The sequence below is a fragment of the Mizuhopecten yessoensis genome, unplaced genomic scaffold, assembly GCF_002113885.1.
Source record: "Mizuhopecten yessoensis strain PY_sf001 unplaced genomic scaffold, ASM211388v2 scaffold4105, whole genome shotgun sequence".
NCBI classification, from domain to species: domain Eukaryota; kingdom Metazoa; phylum Mollusca; class Bivalvia; order Pectinida; family Pectinidae; genus Mizuhopecten; species Mizuhopecten yessoensis.
In genome coordinates, this window is record NW_018405378.1 from 84,900 (window position 1) to 107,376 (window position 22,477).

A 22,477-nucleotide genomic window follows, 5' to 3' on the forward strand; every position below is an offset into this window, starting at 1 on the left:
TTAAAGGGGGGGGGATAGTTCAGCAAAAGGGACCACAAAAAGAATCCGAAATACAAAACTCATGATCGTCTTGTATTTATGAAGTTATATCAAGTGTTCACTTGCCGACCTGTCCTTCCCTAGCTCTCTCGTCCGTAAGATGTCACCACTCGTTGTCATTTTTCGCTACTCTCGCTAAAAAAACGTGCACTCTCCCACTCGGAATTCCTCGGGTGACTCGTTCCTCCAACACTATAGAGCGTAGCAGAGTCCCCCGAGGTTTGCCGTTTGGCTCTCTTCCCGCCATCCCTTCGGCATCTTTCTTTTTACACTTCAGGGCATTAGTTATTATGACTAAACACTACGCGATGTGTACGATACATGGGGGGATACGTATCGTCTTTTCATAAGCCCGAGTGTCAATATAGCCACAGATAACGTGACAGGCGAAAGATGTTCGAGTAACATGGCACATTTACTGTGGGCTCAGTCTAAATGTATTCGAATATTCATTTCATTGAATTTCTTTTTCCTGGTGGCATATATTGAAAGTCAAAGGTGCATGAGGATTTTTTTTCTAATAATGAAAAGTATTGCCTGCGGAAAAACAGAGTAGCTCATCTTAACTATAGTATACCTCAGCGCCATCCTGATCAATTGTCAGACAAAATTAAATATTAAAATTCTAAAAATAAAAACATTTAAATTAAATAATGGCAGGAATTCCGTTAATCCGCGTGAGTGTTTGTCTTACGAAATAGATTTCTAATGAAAACAAACAGACCTTGTTTGTTTTTAAATAGTTTGAAATGTTGAGAGCGGTTGTAAAATATAGATTTAGCGATGTTTTTCCTATTTGTGAAACTGTCACATGAGAAACAGAGACACAGATTTCGAAAGTCAATATCGAAGTAAACATATTCTGAATTGTTTCGAAATTCTAATTTCTAGCACATAAAGTAAAGTAGGGGTTCGTCACGTCACATTTGAGCACGATTTCTTAATATTTTTGGCAGTTTGGCCCCTCCTAATAACAACTAATGTCATTTAAGGACCTGTCTCAGTGTGCGTATTGTATGTATGATTGTGTGTACGTAATGCTTGAGACGGTATGTTGTCACATTTTACTGACAATGGGTAAAAGCAGTTGTTATGACTACCCTGAAATTTCAACGTTTAGTGACGTGTTTCCGGTCAGGGGACACAACCCGTTGTCTTTCTTACTTGGGCGAGCTTTATTTCAGCCTTAAAATAATTCTCTTCGGAGTTATGGTCCTATAATTCAGAAACAGAATTGCTGACACTTCTAGATATTTTTTTCATGTTGGTAAGTATTGATTATGAAGAGTTCTTTTTACACAACCAATACAATTTTCTATGTGACGTTTCGAAGCGTAGCTGAATCGAGTCATTTCGGTACATATATAACAACAATTGTGCATACACTTACAGCGTAGCCGAATCGACATCGATTTTTGTGGACAACTCGTACGCCAATCGGGAACCGTCGGCACTTTCCGTAAACGAGAATTTTCTCGTTTACGGAAACTGCCGACGGTTCCTGATTGTGCATGAAGGTGACGGTGTTCATATCGTACTAGTCATCGAAACGTCACATGGAAAATGATTTTGGTTAGGTAAAAAGAACTCTTCATAAAGAATTGCTGACAAATCGAATAATGCGTGTTAGTGTGTTATAAATATCAGTCTGCAACCCTGTAAAGACTTATAGAACTCCATTAATACTATAAAACATTTATTTAGCGCCCTATATATTTGTAAAATTACTCTAAAGCGCTTTACAACATATTGATTGGTTATAATTGTGAAAACAAAAAACAAAGGCTTACAATCACTTATAATTTCACTTTTATACTTTTAAGTAAGCAATGTGCACATACTTGAACAAATAAAAGGGTGGTATTTACATGACGTCTTTGCAAGGATTCTAAAACGCAGAGGTGAGGTGAATTTTGATGTCCCTCTTGACTTTGGCAAGGGGATTTGACTTTCTAATAGCAGATGGTAAGCTATTCCACAACGTAGCCGAACCCCTCCCAAAGCATCTGTTTTCGTAGGTCACAGTACGAGATTTTGGGACACACAACAAAGATTCTGACTCCGACCGCAGTGACCGTGACGGCTGATACAGGGTAACACGCTTCTGTAGGTACTGAGGAGCTGTTCCATTCAGTGCCTTGTATGTGGACTCCAGCATTTTGTAATCCATTCTGGATCGTATATTTATGTTTTATTTATTTTGACAATTTTATATCTGAATTTTATGTTCTTCACTTGCGATAGGTATTTTTTTTATATATATTGAACAGCTAACAGGAAGTACTGGCCAGCTATATCTATCGTTATGTTTATCACGTCAAAACTGAGTTCGAATTATTCTGACGTTTTATCGACTTTTTTTATATCGGTCTGGCGTTAATCGACGCCAGACCGTTATAAACAAAAAGTCGATAAAACGTCAGAATAATTCGGACTAGTCAAAACTGTAATGACGTCATCATTATCGGTTCGGATTTATTTTCTCATCAATCACAGCTGACTTTATAGGTTTAGATAGTGACACAGAGCAAGGTAGATAAAACATGTATATAATATATATGAAGACACCCGCGCGCTAACACCCGCGCCAACAAGAGTGAATATTTACATTTGCATGGCATTGTCACTATATAGCCTCTTTGAAAGCTGTGTCGTTGATGGGACTTTAATTACCATTCAGCTCGAGACATAATTCTTAGCGTATTGATACAACACTGACCGGATAGAACAGATACAGAAAAACGCAGCAAGATTCGTACTAAAAAAGCCCCTCAACTACAACAAACCTGACAGCACTACACAGATGATAAAGGACCTCAGATGGAATACATTGGAACACAGACGCAAGATAACGGACATCATATTTATGCACAAGATTCTACACCACCGCATAGCAGTACCAACCAACTACCATCCTACCTACTCCACCGTCACAACCACAAGGAACAGCCACCCCTACAAACTCTACACTCCGCATATGGCAACCAACGCATACAGACATTCTTTTATCCCCCGCACCATCACAACATGGAACCTCCTGCCACCCAGCGTCGCCAGCATCGAGGACCTGGACGCCTTCAAGGCGGCAGTCAGGGGAGAGGTGGAATAGACTTTTCCGATTGTATATAGTTTTAACCGCACAAAGGCTCCACACTGCACGGATGTACATAGTCACCCTTGACGTGATGACCATACATGGTTTTTGTCGAGTAAAACATTGAAGGATCTACAATATCCAATGTAAATAAACATGACGGCTGCTGAAATAACGCTAGGCATTGTGAGATTTGACAATGTCATTGTTAATTTATGTGCAAAATAAAAAATAAAATAAAAAAACAATTTTATTGCAACAAAAACAAGACCAAGGTCTGCAATATCGTACAAAATGCACATCGGTTGAAATCACCAATGCCGGCATCGGAAACAATTTTAACGCTCATGCAATTTATCAGAAATATCGTCTGTTACACTGCACTGATCAACAGGGGTTCGTTACAAATGCCTGAAATACACATATTCTATAGACCTACTGACACATATGTTACAGACCTACTGATATGAGTCACAGCACACATAAACATTTCAGACATTTGTAATGAACCCCTGGGCTCCGTCGCAAGATCACTCACTTCAAACGCTATCAGTTTCACGCGTCTCGCAGCCACTGTTTCCTCAGTTTCTGATGACATGTCAAATTACGATGCTGTTATAGAATCTACAGACTGTAGTCAGATTCCCATACAATCAACAAATAAATTCACGTCTGGATAGTTCGAATAAACTTCCAAAAATAACTCCCTCGTGGAGGGCAAGGTCGGATTTACGGTGTTCACTGTATTTATCCATGCGCTAAATTTGTTCCGCGGAAAAATCGAAACAATTTCAAATCTAACTTTCAGCTCAGAGTTCTATTGATAAACTTAAATCACCCTATAGACATATCATACGCAATTGTATTGATACTGAATTGTGGAATAACATTGAAGTGTTTGTTAAAATTTCAAAGTACTACTTTGTTTGCCAATCAACACGCGACAAACACGCTGTTCAAACTATTGAACGTAATTATGTGGACTTTACTGTCGATAAGGCGGGCATTTTAAATATGAATTATAGGTTAAAAAAGAACATAAGAGGCAGAGAAAACGTAAATATAAGTATTGAACTGTTTTTGTATGGTATTTATGATCTCTTTGAATGACACAGCTTTGCAAGCAAACAACATAATGCGCAATAGCGCATTATGAGTTGTTTGCTTGCAAAGTTGTGTCAATACTTAAGTAAACGTCCTATCAAATGTGAATAGCGCAAGACATACACCTCTACACTGTTCCACGAGTCAAACATATGACGTTCTGTTTTTATCATTAATTCACATTATGTTGTTTGCTTGCAAAGCTTTGTTATTCAAATAGATCATAAATACCATACAAAAACAGTTCAATGCTTTATTAATATAAGTTGAAATAACATGTTTCATAAATGTTGTAAAATTAATACAGCTTATATATTATAATTGTATTCAGTAAACTCTTTTCATTTCTTTTAACTCGTGCAAAAATAAAAATAAATCATCAAATTCTGTACCCAATGTTGCTCAACAAAACCAAAAAATCAATACACTAGGGTCACAGGGGCCTGAGAATTTGTTACAGCTGTATTTAGACTTAAACTGCGATGTTTAGAGTAATATTACACCTCTCAGTTGTGGGTTAAGGAAAACGTTCGGGTAAAATGCCAATCCAAAGTCCAAAAAAACTTAATGTTACTCCGAACACATCTGTTTAGGTTTAACTTTAGCTGTAACAAATTATCGATTCCCATGTCTCTCTGGCTAAGGTAATATGAAGAACAGCGGCCTACAATAAGTGCTTTGTAATAAACATGATGAATACTATCAGGCCTTTGTCCTTTTTGTGGTAAATTAACTAATGTTCACGTTACAGATAAGGCGTGTCAAAATGGAAGGCAAATTCTGTGTTGGAATTATCAACGGTTTAAGGAAAAACGAGTCGACTTATTCGATCTGATTTTTTCTTTGCATTGGTTTAAAAAAATCATAGAATTTCATTTAAGAAATCGAAAAGTTTTACAGGTCCTAGTACCTGGATTTTTTTGATTTTTTTAAAATAGTCTTTGAATTCCCACCATTTATAGAATACCCCTATTATGCTTTAAAATAAATCCGGTTAAATTAAGACTCCTTTAAAAGAACCTCTATTAACTGTCATGAGTTATCATATTTCCACGGGAACACATAAGATATATGAAGTATAAATAAAGACTGGAAAACCTAGGTTTGGGTGAAATATCAATACATGGTTATGCTTTATTAAATTTCCAATATATCAAAACATATAAAGTAGGTGTAAACTATTTGAAGAAATAATGTAACCATGTTCGCTAATTCGCTATGCTCACATCTCCCTCCTCGCTCAATAGTGGAGATGTGCTACGCTTGCTCAGTTAATTTAACTATAACCAGTATGATGCCTGTCTACAGTTACTCTACATCTACTTACGAAAAGAACACATGAATTTAATTAACATATACATAAAACACGCTTTCATACAAATTACAAAGTTACCCTCCCATACTATGCAATGCACCAGGGAGGGATGGTGGGAAATAACTGCGCGTGGCTAGCCCTTTGAATATATTTTCTGAAGTGACGCTATGGGAGGGGCCCCGCACGTTTGAACCCTATACTCGGATTTGATTGGTAGAGAGCTGCGGCCCCCGATCACAACAAACCCGAGAGTGAGGCCACGAACGGGGAACCTCCTAAGGGCCCCTCTAGCATACGAGTGCTGTGAAACCAGAATATCTGAATACATATTCACGCCGCCGATGCACCTCCCTGACACATAATAACATATTAAAATCTTTTAATATAAATATTAACTGTCATGAGTTATCATATTTCCACGGGAACACATAAGATATATGAAGTATAAATAAAGACTGGAAAACCTAGGTTTGGGTGAAATATCAATACATGGTTATGCTTTATTCAATTTCCAATATGTCAAAACATATAAAGTAGGTGTAAATTATTTGAAGAAATAATATAACCATGTTCGCTCCAAACAACACCCAAACCTCTATTGTAAGCATGGACGAGTTATTTCCCTTTCATGGTGCCGTCTCATTTTATATGAAGATCTAACTTTGTTATCCAACTCTTTACTTTGGTGACGTTTTCCCCTACTCTATTTGTGGTTTCACTGTTTCATGCAAAATATCATTATTTTCAGAAATTGGCACATGAATTCTCCATAACTATATGTCAATATTTTAGGACAATTTTTTACTTTATTTAAGCAGAACATGAACGAGACTTCATACAATAGTTCATATAGTTGTAGACGCCATTGTTGATAGCTTCTTAGAGCGCATTTTGATACAGTTAAAACTTTGATTGTTTTTACACTCCCGGTTCGCTTGAATAAGGAGAAGTATAACTGTGTTCAGTGCCGCTATTTGAAATATGTTACTTTCGTACTTGCAAACACGAACGAGTTATTTCCCTTCGAATGATGACAAGGGCGATAACTCAGATTGTCTTGGCTTGAACAATCGTTCGATACTCTACGTTGTCACTGTGGTCATATGTGTACATATATAGTGGCCGCCCGCTATGTAACATATATTGATTCTGTTTTTAACTATGGCGTCCGTTTTTAAACAAAGGTTTAACAATATAGCATCCGTTTTTAAACAATGGTTTGACAATATAGCATCCGTTTTTAAACAAAGGTTTGACAATATAGCATCTGTTTGTAAACAAAGTTTTAACAATATAGCATCCGTTTTTAAACAAAGGTTTGACAATATAGCATCCGTTTACAAACGACACTTTATCTATGAAGCTTTGTTTTGTTAACCATCCGTTTATGCAATATTTAATCCTCTTGTTTTATTAGCCCGCTCAAAATTACCATCCCTCAAAATTAGACGCCTCAGAAATTTTGCAATCGAAGTATACAAAATTACAAACAAACAAACACCCAAATACCTGCGTGACCTCATCATACTCATTTAGATACCACAACACCGCAGACATACCACAAGTAAGAACAACCAAATATGGCAAAACACCTCTTTTTTCGATCTGAAGCACCAATAATATGGAATTCTCTGCCAGACCACTTTCGAACAGCAACAGCACTTTCGCAATTCAAAACACTTATAAACAGCGTGTACGGACCACAATGTAAATGTGTCACATGCAAACAACCTACATAATATACCACACAACAACATAGCATCACTTATTACTCTCATACAAGTACACAAGGTTTTTAAATATGCTTTTACACCCCATGTTTTTAGACTGATATCTGCTATTTTAAACAGCTACTTGTGTACATATTCTTTTAACAAATGATAGTGCTAACCTAGCTGAAAATGAAATGTGATGTAAGAGTGAAGTATTGACTTTGTAACTGTTTTATTATGCAATGTGTATGTCCTGTATGTTAGTCGGTTTTAATAGCTCCTTAGAGCTAATGTTGTATTGTTATACCATGTACCGACTCTAAATAAAAATTTTGATTTGATTTGATTTGATTTTGACTTGGCTAACGGATGCTGTTGTTCATATTTGGTCCGATTCCAATCAAAGAATTATTTTTTAGAGAGTTGTCTGTATATCCTCCCATTATACAAATTTTATTTCACTTTATCCAATGATACTTTAAACCACATTTTGTTAAAATCTCTCCATTCGTACAGAGAAAGAAGTATTTCAAACGTTTAGCCATATGTCCCCCGTATTGGGCCCTATTTCTGCTGCTTCCGTTTATAAAAACTACTGAGAACTAAAACTTTGAAACATAGAAATATTACGTCTAACATATTAATTTTGAAAGACAACACCACAGAGGAAAAAGGACTCAAAACACTTGCTAAACTAAAACAAATTATTTCATTATAAATCTGCCTGAGAATTATGAAGTGTTGTGCTGGTCGTTTTTCTGCTAAACATACAAGAGTTACCTTTCTCAAAAAAGTTACACAATGAATACCGGCATTATAAATGAGCGGGACGGTATCTTGCAAGGTCAGCTGGCAACCCAGCTAAAGTAAAAAACGAAAACATTAACAAGAACAAGCATAAAGAAAAGAAATTAAAACAATTAAGGGTGATACTTGTTTTTAGGTCAAAACCTGAACGTCATTCGACATTGCCCACGTGTTGAACCGTTTTCGTGACTTTCGTATAGCTGTTTTTATAACGGGTATAGCATCGGAAGTCATCATTTTACATTGTTCTTTAGAGACATCAAATGCCTTTGACCATTCGGATTCTGTTACTGCATATAGTTCTTTATCACTTGCACAAAACGCAGCGATCTTTTCTAAAACGTCATTAAAATACGTCACTTCCTGTTGCAGTGAAGGCCCTTCCGCTTCAATCTGCTGCATATATCTTTGTTCAAAATGTTTATACAGTTGAAAGTCTGCGTAGTTCCATTCTGATAGCGCGTCTATGTCATCATTATACATCATAACATTTTTCTTTTTCTTTCTCATATTGACGTTTAATGGGATGAAAATGACATCCTCTAACGTCCAGAGCAGGAAGCGACGCATCAGGATCACTGACTCCGTGAAATACTCCATCATCATCACCAGCTCATAATCACGTGTCAGGTTTTGTATAAATCGTTCTATAAACACTTTGTCATCAAATCGAGACATCGGGAGTCCAAGATCATGTGACATTTTATTTCTCACGTGATACGAATTTACACTTGAATATCTATCTCTGTTGGTAAAATACTCATGGAAAAGTTCCGGAATCGGTTGTAAACCAATATGTTTTCTCGCTTCTTGTTCCAATGACGATAGGAAGTTGTAATACATTGCAGCAGAGACGAACTGGCCAACGGGGTTTCGAAGAATGGTAATATACACAGAATCATTTGGCATGATTTTTAAAAATGCCTGTTTGTCATAGAGCACGTGATTGCACAAGATGTTATATGATTCACCGCGCGGAAGAGGAACTATGTTTTTCGGATGTAAAGTTGTGTTGAAGCCCAGGTAATTCCAGTGATCTCCTTCAGTATCGATTGGGACCATGAGATTAAGGTTTTTAGAATCGGCATAACGATAAAACAAGTTCATCAACGTTGATCCGCCGACTTTGTGCACTTTGAGAAATACAACGTTCTTGGTGGGCGATGTTCGCCGTGAAGTTCGTTGAATTTTAGATGATGACGTGAACTGCAATTGTGCCGACGACGAAGATGCCTTATCTCTTCCATGGACGATATGTTCTGCTGGTTGAGAGTCCAGTATATACCAGATGGATGTACAAATGAAGATTCTGAAACAGAAAAAATGCAGAACAATAATTGATATTTCAATTTATACTCAAGTTGGACTTGATGCAACTTCCAAATGTTACCTGTTTCATTTGCCGATGAAATTTACCAGATAAGTATTGCCTGTGCGTTTGAATGCATATTTCAGATTTTGCAAAAGGAGATAACCATCGACATCTTGAAACAAGCTCACCTGGCCCAAAGGGCCACCAAGTGAGTGTATACCATGGCGCAGCGTCCGTCGTCCGGTGTCCGTCAACTTTTTCCTGTAAAACGCTACTTGTCCTGAACGGCTCAGAGGATTTTGACCAAATTTAGTCTCGAGGATCATTGGCCAAAGGGTGCTCAGTTTTGTATAAACGGAGTGTATAGTCTCCCTGGGGGCAGAGGGGCGGGGCCAAATAGGTAAATCTTTTAAAATCTTCTTCTTCTCAACCAATAGCAGGATTTTGACCAAATTTGTTTTAACAGCATCTTTGGACAAAGGAGCCTCAAGTTTGTATAAACAGAGGATGTGGCCACTAAGGGGGCAGATGGTCGGGCCCGTATAGGGGAAATAGAGGATTTTGTTCTACTATACTATACAAGTGAAGGGATTTAAACAAAATGCAGTCTGAAGCATGCTTAGGGGCAAAAGAATCAATTTTGTATAAACTGAGGTGTGTAGGCCTCCTTGTTTGTGGCAGATGGGTGGGGCCCATTAGGGGAAATAGAGGAAAAAATTAAAGATCCTTCTCCTTCTGTACTGATTAAGGGATTTTAACTAAACTTGTTCAAGAGCATATTTGGGCAAAGGGAATTTAATAACTATTAAGCTTTGCTCAAGTGACCTTTTCTGATCGCTTTTCGTCCGTCGTCGTCCGTCGTCCGCCGTCCGTCGTGCGTAAACTTTTTACATTTTCGACTTCTTCTCCAGAACCAGTGGATGATTTTTTTTCAAACTTGGTCAGAATCATCCTTGGTAGATGAGGCTATAAAAATGTAAAATTGGGATACCTACCCCAACCCCAGGGGCCAGGGTGGGGTCGCAATGGTAAAATTAACCAATATTAAAAATCCTCTCCTCCAGACTCAGAGGTTCTACAGTCACCTTTTTTGCATTGATGGAAAGATCTTTAGGGGCTCTATTTAAATTGTAAATTTCAGTAACCCTGGGCCATCCGTCCTCCCTTGGGGAGGGAGTAAAGTTTACTATAGTTTATATTAGGAAATAACACGTTTGTGTATATTTTGTTCATTTTCAGTAGGAAATTATTCTTACTTGGTGAGAATCACTCTTGGAGGAAGATGGTATCAAATTGTAAAATTGGGATTCCTACCCCAACCCCAGGGGCCAGGGCGGGCCCGAAAGGCAAAATTAACCAATATTAAAAAATCTTCTTCTCCAGATTCAGAGGTACTACAGTCAATTTCTCTGCATGTATGGAAAGATCATCAGGGGCTTTGTTTAAATTGTAAATTTCAATATTCCCGGGCCATCTGTTCTCCTTTGGGGAGGGGGTAAAATTTACTATAGTTTATATAAGGAAATAACACTGTTGGGTATATTTGTCCATTTTCAGCAGGAAAATATTCAAACTTGGTTGGAATGATTATGATACCAGATGGCGATTAGATGGTATGAGAAAATAAGATCCTGTCCCATCCCCAGGGACTAGAGGGGTGGGACCCAAATGGGGATTACGGTTAAAAGTTTAAAAAAAATCTTCATCAGACTCAGTTACCTTAATTACTTTAATTGTAAATTCCATTATCCCCCAGGTCATCTGCTCTCCCTTTGAGAGAGGGTATAATTCTTAATAGCAGAATAATTTATTTGGATAGTTTTTTAAGTTCTTATCCTTTGGACACTGACATGACAGGTATTGTATTTCACTTTGTTAACATGTTGTTTCCCACAATAATCTTTATTATTGTAACATTTAATAAGATGCCTACATTACCTTGTACAAAATGTAAGAATGTAATGTGTGACCAAGAGTGTGATGTTTAACAGCTAATTAATCAGTTAATTAATCAAAATTCCTAGATGTTATAAGTATCTTATAACTATCATAAAAATCATTGAACATCTATAATTATCCAAGCTATCATTTCCATCCATGTGAGCTAAAAGTGATCACGGCCTATGCTAATTCAATTCAATTCAATTTATTACCAAATGCACATTGCATAAATTATAGGCGTACAGAAATATACATATAGATAAATACTTAACAAATATCTTGTACAATGGCCGAGAACATATGCAATAGATTCAATTCCATACATAATATTTATGAATTATGAAATTGTCATCAGTTTGGGAAAACTTTAAGGTTTTCCTAAGGTAACTTAGCGGACTCTTATGAAGCATAATTTACTTCTTTATGAAATAATACAAATAAAGCCTAAATCTAACCAAATTTCTAGGAAATAACAAAACTTCAAAGTCAATCATACAACCTCAACATGAAGGTAGAACGAGTACTATATATTATATAATGAAATGAGATTATAACTCATTGTGAAGTAAAAGACATAGATCTCAATCGCATTATACAGTAACAAGACGTTTATAGCAAGACTTTGATACAGCTTATATTTCATAATATACGATTTTTCTGAACAGTTGCCTGAATCAAGTACTTACTTAAATTTCTAATAAGTTAAACATTTTCGAGGCACTGTATTATATCTACCTGTCTCTATATTAAGGTTATGTGGTGCTTGCAATCTATACTTCGCAAGAATACATTTATTTTTTCTAAATAGCGGTTTTGTAAAATACCATTGTAGATCAAAACGGTCAACAATGTGTTTATACAACAAACATTTTGAAGATGTCTCGAATATGTTTCTCATTTCCTGAATAAAACTATCCTTTATGCGTTGTATATATAATAATAAAAAAGATTTCTCATTTGGTACACATTGTGCCAACCACACATCTCCAAAACCCAACGTACACAAATCACGTCTCAGATGATAAACCCAATTTGCTTTACAATTTGGTTTCCTGTTATAAAGCTCTAAAAGTTCATCGTAACAGGCCCTCAAAATNCGACCAAGTTCAAAATACACCACGGCATTAGTTACTGTTTTCCTGACACCCAATACGGTTTTCAAAAATAATAAATGTATATTTTCAATCTGCAGGACTATAACTCCATACTTCACACCCGTGATTCACATGATATATGAGTATCAAATAAAGATAACATCTCTTACATTTGGGATAGATAACAACGTCTGCCTCTTGGCTGTTGGACTTGGACTTTAAATTAGAGATATGATATACATTTGAGGGGGTCAATTTGAGATTGCTATTACTAAACTTTACTATTCTTAATATGTGAATATTGGTAATGTATTTTAAAATTGTAATATATTGTGAACTCTTATGTAGTGCTGTTATATTCTATATTATCTGTTTAAAAGTGTAATGTAAATATTTGACTGTAAACTCTACATATGTATAAGTATAAAAATATATCGATTATATATAGAAATATTTGAACCTCAAAAAAGTATTAAAACCCTATTTTTACCCAACAACGCTACAAGTCGCACAGGTAACTTTCACACAGGTAAGTTACCTGTGGAGTAAGTATGAAACAGACCATAATTGGCTTGCCATTGTCTTCCTAAATCAACATTTTCCTTTGTTATATAAAAAGTGGGGGAAACGAGAACACCCCACGTACAGAGCCCTTGATACAATGCGTAAACAGTTTGATAAACAGATACAGGTATCTCCCTGAGGCCAAGTTCTCGGTTCGCGTCAGCTGGAATGTTGTATTAACAGGCCATATATAGTTGTCACGAATTTGTCTTTACAATGATGAGGCTAGACCGATTAAGCTCCGGTTCGGTCTGTTTTTAAGAGGGTCGGATTTAGAAGATTTCAATGTACTATATTTCATGATTTAAAAAAAAAAAAAAAAATGCAGTTTAGAAAAGACAATTTAGTTTACAAATACCACCCTGAAGGAAACAATATATATATGGTTGATAATGTTCATATTAATTCAAACATCCCTCCAATATTTAGCAAATATTATTATATAAATTATATGTAAACTGCTTCTGATCGGCTGTGATACTTTCATCCGTGTATGTCATAATCACCAGATTTGGCAAAAATCTGTTGATTATCACATTCTAAATAAAGCAATTGGAAATACCCCAAACTTCAATTCCTTGTTATATGATAAAACAGTTATGTACTTTTTACGTCGTGAATATGATGTGATATATTAACATGAGGAAGGAATAATGAAGGAGACTAGCTTTCTTCCTTAGGTAAATGTTACAGCGCATTCACGAAGTAAAAAGTCCTAAATTGTATATTATTACATTGATTGTATATTTGTGTTTAGGATAATGATCGTTCTATATAACTACGTAACATTGAATACCGTTAGCATCTTCAGTTTATTGTAAGACAAAGATCCATTATAGACGACGCGACTCTCACCATCTAGGTCTACATCTTTATAAGTTATGTCTACTTTTTCACAATTTATGTCTACTTTTCACAATTAATGTCTATTTTTTCACAATTCATGTCTATATTTTCACGATTCATGTCTTTTTTACAATTTCTTTCTATTTTTTTACAATTAATATCTACTTTTTTAGAACTCATGTGTACTTTTTTCACAAATTCTGTTTTTGTTTTCCACAAATTATGTCTATATTTTTATAATGCTGTCTACTTTTTCTACAAGTTATGCCTTCTTTTTCACAATTTATGTCTATATTTTTATAATGCTGTCTACTTTTTCTACAAGTTATGTCTTTGTTTTTTACAATCAATGCCTTCTTTTTCACAACTTATGTCTACCTTTTCACAATTTATGTCCTATGCCTACTTTTTCACAAGATATGTCTACTTTCTTCATAATTTATGTCTACTGTTTTACAATGTATGTCTACTTTTTACCGCATCTATCTTCAGACCCATTTCTTATTACATGAACGGTTTGATCCAATAAAAGAAACACCATTCATAATTTATGTCTACTTTTTTACAATTTATGTCCCATGTCTACTTTTTCACAATTATGGCCACTTTTTACTATAATTCGAACAATACCGTAATTTCAAAATAGTAAGCTTTACTCGCAAAAAAACGTCATGCCGATAAAGTAGGCTTTACAAAAATAATAACGTCATATCGTAATAGTAGGCATTATTCGCAAATCGACGTCATACCAAAGTGAAGTAGGTTTTACTCACAAAATGACGTCACACCGAAATAGTAGGCTTTACTTACATAACGACTTCATACCAAAAATGCAGGTTTTATCCGCAAAATGACGTCAAATAAAAAAGTAGGCTTTATTCACATTATGACGTCATACCGAAATAGAAGGATTTACTCACATTATGACGTCATACCTAAGTAGTTATTTTACTCACATAATGACGTCACATCAAAGTAGTTATTTTACTCACATAATGACGTCACACCAAAGTAGTTATTTACTTCTATAATGACGTTTTATCAAAAGAGTAGGATTTATCCACATAAAACCGTCATATCAAAATAGCAGTATTTTTCCACGTAATAACGTCATACTAAAGCAGTAACCTTTACTCACAGAATGACGTCATACCAAAACAGTAGGTTTTACTCACATAATGACGGCCTGTGTAGCATACTTCAGGTATAAGCGCATTGTCAACTCGTACAGTCTGTAAGAGAAGATTTTAATCATAGATCAATATAATATGTACTACAGTTCGCCTGTAGACGGTTACATACCTATCACAAAACACTCTCCTGTCCTTTGGTCACGGAATGATCAGTGTGCTCCTTTGGTCAATATAAAAGGGATAATTCACCAATTTAGACAACTGTGATATCTTCACATCCCACATAAGACCCCATTCCAGCTTTCTCTTATTTCATATTGTGATATACTTAACATGTAAATGTGTATTTGAAGAATTATTGTTGGGAACTATTAAAGCGATAAATCTTATGAATATGAGTTTGAATAGTTGCTATTTCTGAAGTTAAATTACAGTACGCTCTTCCTGTTTACAATTTTGAGAATCTAAATATTATCTCTGACAATGAAATTCAATTTCAAATTAATGATCAACTTTTTTTTAGAGACATTATGATTTGAAATTAGGGGCAAAACAATATCGTATTCATCTTAAAAGAAAAAGCAGCAAAATATACAAGAGAAGAATCTTATTGAAGCAATTAATTCTCTAGAAGCCCATGGCAGTATAGATTTTAATCAAGTAGAAGAAAAAAAAAAGAAGGAATTAGAAAGAATTAGGCAACATAAAATGAAGGGCTATATCATTCGATCAAAAGCTAAATGGGTTGAAGAGGGAGAAAAACCAACAAAATATTTTTTCAATTTAGAAAATAGAAATTTTACTTCGAAAATTATTCCAATGTTAGAAAAAGGAAATGGGGAAATTATTAGAAAACAGGAAGATATTTTAAATGAAGTTAAATTATTTTATGAACATTTATATTCAAATAATAGTAATATTGAAGATGTTAATCTAGATGCATTTTTAAATACCTATAACAATAATGTTCCTAAACTAGATAAAACAGAATCATCATTATTAGAGGGTAACATTTCATTAGACGAAGCCTCAACTACTTTAAAAATATGAAAAACAATAAAAGTCCTGGGTCAGATGGTTTTACAGATGATTTTTTTTAAAATGTTTCTGGAGGAAATTAAGTAATTTTATAATAAGGTCTATCAATTACGGATTTATGAATGGAAAATTATCTATAACTCAAAGACAGGGTATAATTACATGACTACCCAAGGGAGACAAACCCAGGCAGTTTTTTAAAAATTGTATGCCAATTTCATTACTAAACATAATATATGAAATAGCATCGGGTTCAATAGCAGGTAGAATAAAAACAGTTTTAGATAAGTTAACAAATAGGGATCAGACTGGTTTTATTGCAGGGAGGTATATAGGGGAAAATACAAGGCTAATTTATGATATCATGCAGTATGCAGAAGAAAATGAAATTCCTGGTATGCTTTTAATAATAGACTTTGAAAAGGCTTTTGACTCTGTTAGTTGGGATTTTATAAACACAGTTTTTTTTTTTCAATTTTGGGAATAATATATGTAGGTGGATAACAATTTTACATACTAATGCAATCTCTACTATTAATCAGGGAGGACATCTTTCAAGTTTTTTCGAAATAAAGAGGGGCTGTCGGCAGGGCGATCTAATCGCACCTTATATATTTATTTTATGTGTCGAAGTACTTGCTATAAGATTTAGACTTAATAAGAATATCAAAGGTATTAATGTACATAATGTTCCTATTTTATTATCTCAGTATGCAGATCATACCTCAATTATATTAGATGGTACAAAAAGATCTATGAAAGAATCATTTAATGAATTAAACAGCTTTGCAAAAATTCTGGATTAAAAGTAAATAAAAGTAAAACACAAGTTGTTTGGATTGGCAGTAAAAAATATAGTAATGATACTAACTTTTCAGAGTGGAACTTACAATGGGGAATCACAAAATTTACAGTTTTTTGGCATTGAATTTAATGTGGACTTGCACCAAATTCCAAAACTAAACTACGATAAAAAAAATAGTAAAGCTCAAGGCATTAATTAAAATATGGAATAGAAGGATTTTAACACCAATAGGAAAAATTAATATCATAAAGTCCCTTCCTATATCACAGTTTGATCATCTTTTTATTTCTTTACCAAATCCAGAAGAATGCTTTATTAAAAAACTGAATACTGAACTTTATATTTGTTTATGGAACAGCAAATCAGATAAAATAAAAAGAGACATTGTTATAAAGAAGTATCTGGAAGGGGGACTCAAAATGCTACATTTACAATCATTTATAGAATCTTTAAAATTAACCTGGATTAGGAGACTATATACAACAGAAGGAAAGTGGCATATTTTTTTTAATTATATGGAAATAGAAATATTATAGCTAATTGTGTGTGGTACTGATTATATGCTAAAATACCAGAAGAGTTGTAAAAAAATATTTTGGAAAGATGTGCTATTAAGTTGGTGCAAGCTAGCTGAAAAAGTTGTAAATTTTGGAAACAAAAAGGTAAATATTCTCAAATCACCCATTTGGTATAATAAATCAATAAAAATACAAAACAAGAGTACATTTTATAGGGAATGGTATACGAAAGGGGTAACAATAGTTTATGACTTAATTAAAGAAAGAAGAAATAAATTGTTTTACAGCCATCAAGAGTTTACAGAGAAATTTGACATTCATACAAATTTTCTCACTTAACAAGGTGTCATTAATTCAATAAAGAAATCCATTTCACATGAGGATGTTTCTAATTTGAATGTAGATTATCCATATATCCCAATTAATTTGGATTTTTTTCTTAAACACAAAAAAGGAACTAAAAACTTTTACCATGTTCTATGCCAAAATAATACAATATCTACCAGAAGAAGGAAGTGGGAGGAAATATTTGAATTTAACACAGAGATATGGAAGAAAATCTATACCATTCCCTTCAAAATTGGTAAAAATACAAAACTACAGTGGCTTCAATTTAGAATCAATCAATATATTTTAACTATTAATTCATATCTTTATAAAATAGGTCTTGTTAATAGTCCATATTGTTTTCAATGTAAAACTGACACAGAAACTATAGTTCATGCATTATGGGAATGTAAAGAAGTACAAGTGTTTTTAACAAATTTTAAATCATTGCTAGATGTGTTATTAATTCCATTTGCTTTTAATAAAGAATCTTTTATGTTTGGTTTCTATGATAGAAAAAAAACAATGTTGATAATTTATTACTTCTTATCATTAAACTATATATTTGTAAGGCTAGATGTCTGCAAACTGGTCTATCAGTTTTAGCTTTGAAAAACGTAATTAAAGATTTTTACAATACTCAAAAATACATTGCTGAAAATTATCTCACTAATTTAAAAAGGGAATGGAAAAAATGGTAAAGATTACTGCAGATCATATAACTGAAATGTAAATTAATTATGATAATATAGTACCAATGTAATTCCTGTTAAAGTAGTCTATGTACAAAAATTTACACAATATCGAACAATAAGCCCTTGTCAAATCCTCTCTCTCTTTATTACTCTTTTCTTTCCTATATCTTCTTCTAAAACAGTACAATGGTACATAACACCTAATATCCTGGTTTCTCAATGTGGAAATAGTCAAACTGGGTTTTTTTCTGGTTTTTTTTGTATTTGTTTGCTTCTCAACTACAATGCATATACTATTATTTTATGTACCTTGTTTCAAACTTATAAAGAAAATAATTGTTTTTCTGCATTGGTACCCAAATCGATGTAATAATATAAGAATGTTAAAAAAATGTCAAGACAAACAAAAAACTTATGTGAAAATTAAGAATGTGCGACTGAAATATGATGTGTTATGTTTAATGTACTGTTGAAAAAAAAATCAAAAAATCAAAAAATCAAAAAATATATAAAAAAAAATAGTTGTTATCGTTCACATTCTTATTGGCCCATCGACACAAGACAGATCATTAAAGCCAATTAATGGTCGTTAAAAACACGCTAAATGAAATCACGTCATACGATACGAAATACTATAAGTGGCATGGTTAGTTGTATAGCGTTTTGAATAGACCAACATATTGCTATGGAAATGAGATGGAAGATAAACTTCAGGCAAAGCCATGGAGGGAAGTCAGTTGTTAAAATAGACTGGGTGGTGTCGTCAATAACTGTGCTTAACCTGGCAACACATCAGATAAGCTACATGAAGGGAGCTATTCGTTGACCCGCTACAAGGGCAGGACAGATATAACCTCCCTGCTTATGAGGATACATCATTCTAAAGTCTCTTCCTCCTCTTTGTAGTCTTCCAATGTGTACCGCGCTTTGTTCTCCTTCCTTAATCGACCAAAACACTGTACGCAACTCCTTGTTGTTTACAAGTGTCGACGACCACTGGGCCGCTTTCATTTATCACGATCCAAACGGTTGGATCGGTTTGACCAGAGTTGTTCGTTAATGGAATAAGGTCGGACCCAGTAATCTGAAGCTGATTTGTTTCAGGCAAGACTTGACCAAGCCTTGCAACGCCTTCATGAACATTTGCAAGGACCGCCAGGATTTATACACGAAAATGTTAAATTTATAAACAGACAAACCGATTGTTCCGCAAACACAAACAGGCCCTAGTAGCTCAATTGGTAAGAGCGTCCGTCTAAGAGAGTTCGGGGGTTCCCGGTTTCGAACACCGGTCTGGCCTTTCATATTCCCTATCCTTCTACATTTGGCGCCAAAGTACAATATACCAACGGAAGGTGGAATAGGGTCTCGTGTGTCTTCGGGTTCGAAGACGTTGTTAAAGGAGGGAGGAATATAGCGGTACTAGACCGGGTAGCTCATTTGGTTATAATAATAATAATAATTCGAGGTTCTTATATACCGCTTTATCACGACCTAGTTCGTAGGTCCTCTCAAAGTGGTTCACAAATTATTATCCGTGGTTATAGGGCCTTTGCAACCAGCCATTATCTTTCTCATCTCCCTTGGGAGCATACAGCCGGTGCTGCTATTTCGGCGCTCACAGCTAGCATTCAACAATTCTAGCACTGACCAACCACGTACTCATATACAGCTGAGTAGGACTGGAACAAGCGGAGTAAAGTATCTTGCCCAGGGGTACAACAGTGCCGTAACGTGACTCCAACCCGCAACCCTTCGGTCACGAACCCGGCGTCCTACCACCAGACTACCGTGCCTCCCTCAGAGCGTCCGTCTAGTGTTTGGAGGGTCACGGGTTCGAACCCTGGTCTGACCATGCATTTTTCTTATCCTAATACACTTGTAAGTCTCTGCCTATCCCTGTCTGATGACGTCACAGGTATGAACAGTTGTCCCCTCTGCCCCATCAAATAGAGACGAGGTAGCTAGGTAGAAGCTTGTCTTTAGAAGCGTGTTGTTATTTACAGATTCGAGCCAAACCATAAATGATGTGTGCTTTGCTTGTTGAGAACCAGCTAGGATTATCGGGGCCATCTAGGGTTACGGTCGTCACTCAATCTCTTCCCAGAGTTGTCGTTCCTTTTCCCCTGGGAACAAGCAGGAAACAGATACAGTAATAGGACTGGCCTACTGTGATCTATGCGAGCCAACACTGGGACGCCCTAGTCACTAAACCTGTCCTTGAATTTTTTATGTACATGGAGAAGCTCAACACGCTTGTGAGCGTAGTGCAATGTGTCACCCACCAAGACGGCCAAAAATCCGTATAAAATAGTCAAAAAAGGGAAATCACTCTTGATACACTGTCGCCTTAACCCTTTCACCACTGTAGACCATAATGGACTTGTCCAGATAAATGCATGGATGGGTTTACTGAAATAACATAGGGGTGAAAGGGGTTATTTTGATCGTATATATCTGTAGCTTGTGTTACTTGCATGTATATATACACTGCACTGATGAATGAACGGGGAAAACAAGTTTAATTGTATCACCCTCCTCCCTCTTTTCAATGATCAATTTAATTCGTATAAGTCTATCTCTTTTATAAATTGACAGCCATGTTGACACTGATGTTACAAAAAAGACAGACAAATAACTACTACACAACACTACAATATAGGAAACAATAACAGCATGTACGAGAAGACACGTGTCGCTATGACTAGAAAAGGTCACCTGTGTCCGCTCTATACAACGACAAAAGAAATTTTATAAAAAAATATTAGGAAATAGCTTACAACCTCACTTTACTCTAATAATAATAATAATTCGAGGTTCTTATATAGGTCGTCTCAAAGCTGTTCACAAATTATTATCCGTGGTCATAGTGCCTTTACAACCAGCCAATATCTTTCTCAACTCCCTGAGGAGCATACATACTGTGAAGCCATTTCGGCGCTCACAGCTAGCATTCAATAATTATACAGCTGATTTGACTGGAGCAAGCAGAGTTAAGTATCTTGTTGAAAGATACAACACATTGCCGTGCCGTGACTCGAACCCGCAACCCTTCGATCACGAGCCCGGCGCCCTACCACTATACACTACCGTGCCTCCTTGCATGTAATACATAATAATTTTGAATTTAACACTAGTCCACAAAACACCCCAACAAGTAACATTTAATTAATTCGCCTTGTATGCAGTATACGGCGAAAATACTTGTATCGCTACCCACTAAGCAGACGATGGAGTTATCAGCAAATGATAAGCAAAACAGGCATTACGGAGAAACTGTACTCACGTGGTTGTCGTTTGGTGGTCAAGAATCTAAGAACGAGTATAGGAACCGTCATTACACAATATTCTACCACGTTTGTGTTGTAACGACTATGTTCATTCGTCAGTAACCGTACTATTGAATGATAGATCGTGTATTATTTTCCAACAGACCAACACTCTTTCAAATATGGAATAGATATAATCAACATATGTTTGTATATACATGTTCTTACCCTCGTTATATATTCCACTTTAATGCACGCACATACGTTGATTCTTTCTTTAAAATAACTGTCCAAATTTTCTAAATATAGCTCACATTATATTGGAATCCCTTATGGTAAACTACTGTTCTGGAATATATTTGCAGTAGCTAATATTACATGCTACTAAATTAAAAAAGTGTTGGCTAAACCACGGAATTAGATTAGATCTAAGTCTGTATGGTACATGGAAATGCATCACAGATAGGTAGAAAATGGCCATTACGGAACTACCGAATGTTTGGTGGTTTAAATATTCACAGTGTACAAAGGGTGTTCTAGATACTGAATATTAGCCTGCCTTGTATTTGGTATAAACCAGTAAATAAATAAATTACAAATACCCTATGGTTTTAAAACCATTATTGTGTGTTACTTAGCGTCTTAACAGTTACCTATAGAAAACGAGTGAGTTAAGTAAAAGCAATTATACATACATGTACTACTCGTTAAAACCATTCCGTTCAATGGGCTATGTATAGGCTTATAGTTCATTTCTTTATGCTGAGTTGTAACACACGAAAACAGAACGGAAGGATAAAACATAAGGGGGGGGAGAGAGGAGGGAGTGTGGAGGGGTTAGTTTAGACCGTATGTAACATTAAC

The 22,477-nt window shown here is 35.3% G+C and overlaps 1 protein-coding gene across 2 annotated transcripts in view; it reads right to left on the reverse strand.

The window, feature by feature from the left end:
• Positions 1–4,550: 4,550 nt before the first annotated feature.
• The window catches only part of LOC110448495 (galactose-3-O-sulfotransferase 2-like), an 18,469-nt gene continuing 542 nt past the window's right edge, over positions 4,551–22,477 (reverse strand). Inside the window, exons 1-3 of one of the 2 annotated variants that reach the window (XM_021494761.1) lie at positions 19,126–19,268; positions 15,004–15,060; positions 4,551–9,380 (exon numbers count right to left, since the gene is read on the reverse strand). In XM_021494761.1, coding sequence (XP_021350436.1) covers positions 8,204–9,380; positions 15,004–15,044 — 1,218 coding nt within the window. In that variant the 5' untranslated portion in view covers positions 15,045–15,060; positions 19,126–19,268 and the 3' untranslated portion in view covers positions 4,551–8,203. Of the gene's footprint in view, positions 9,381–15,003; positions 15,061–19,125; positions 19,269–22,477 lie in introns of those variants that run through there. The other variant, XM_021494760.1, reaches the window with a different exon arrangement.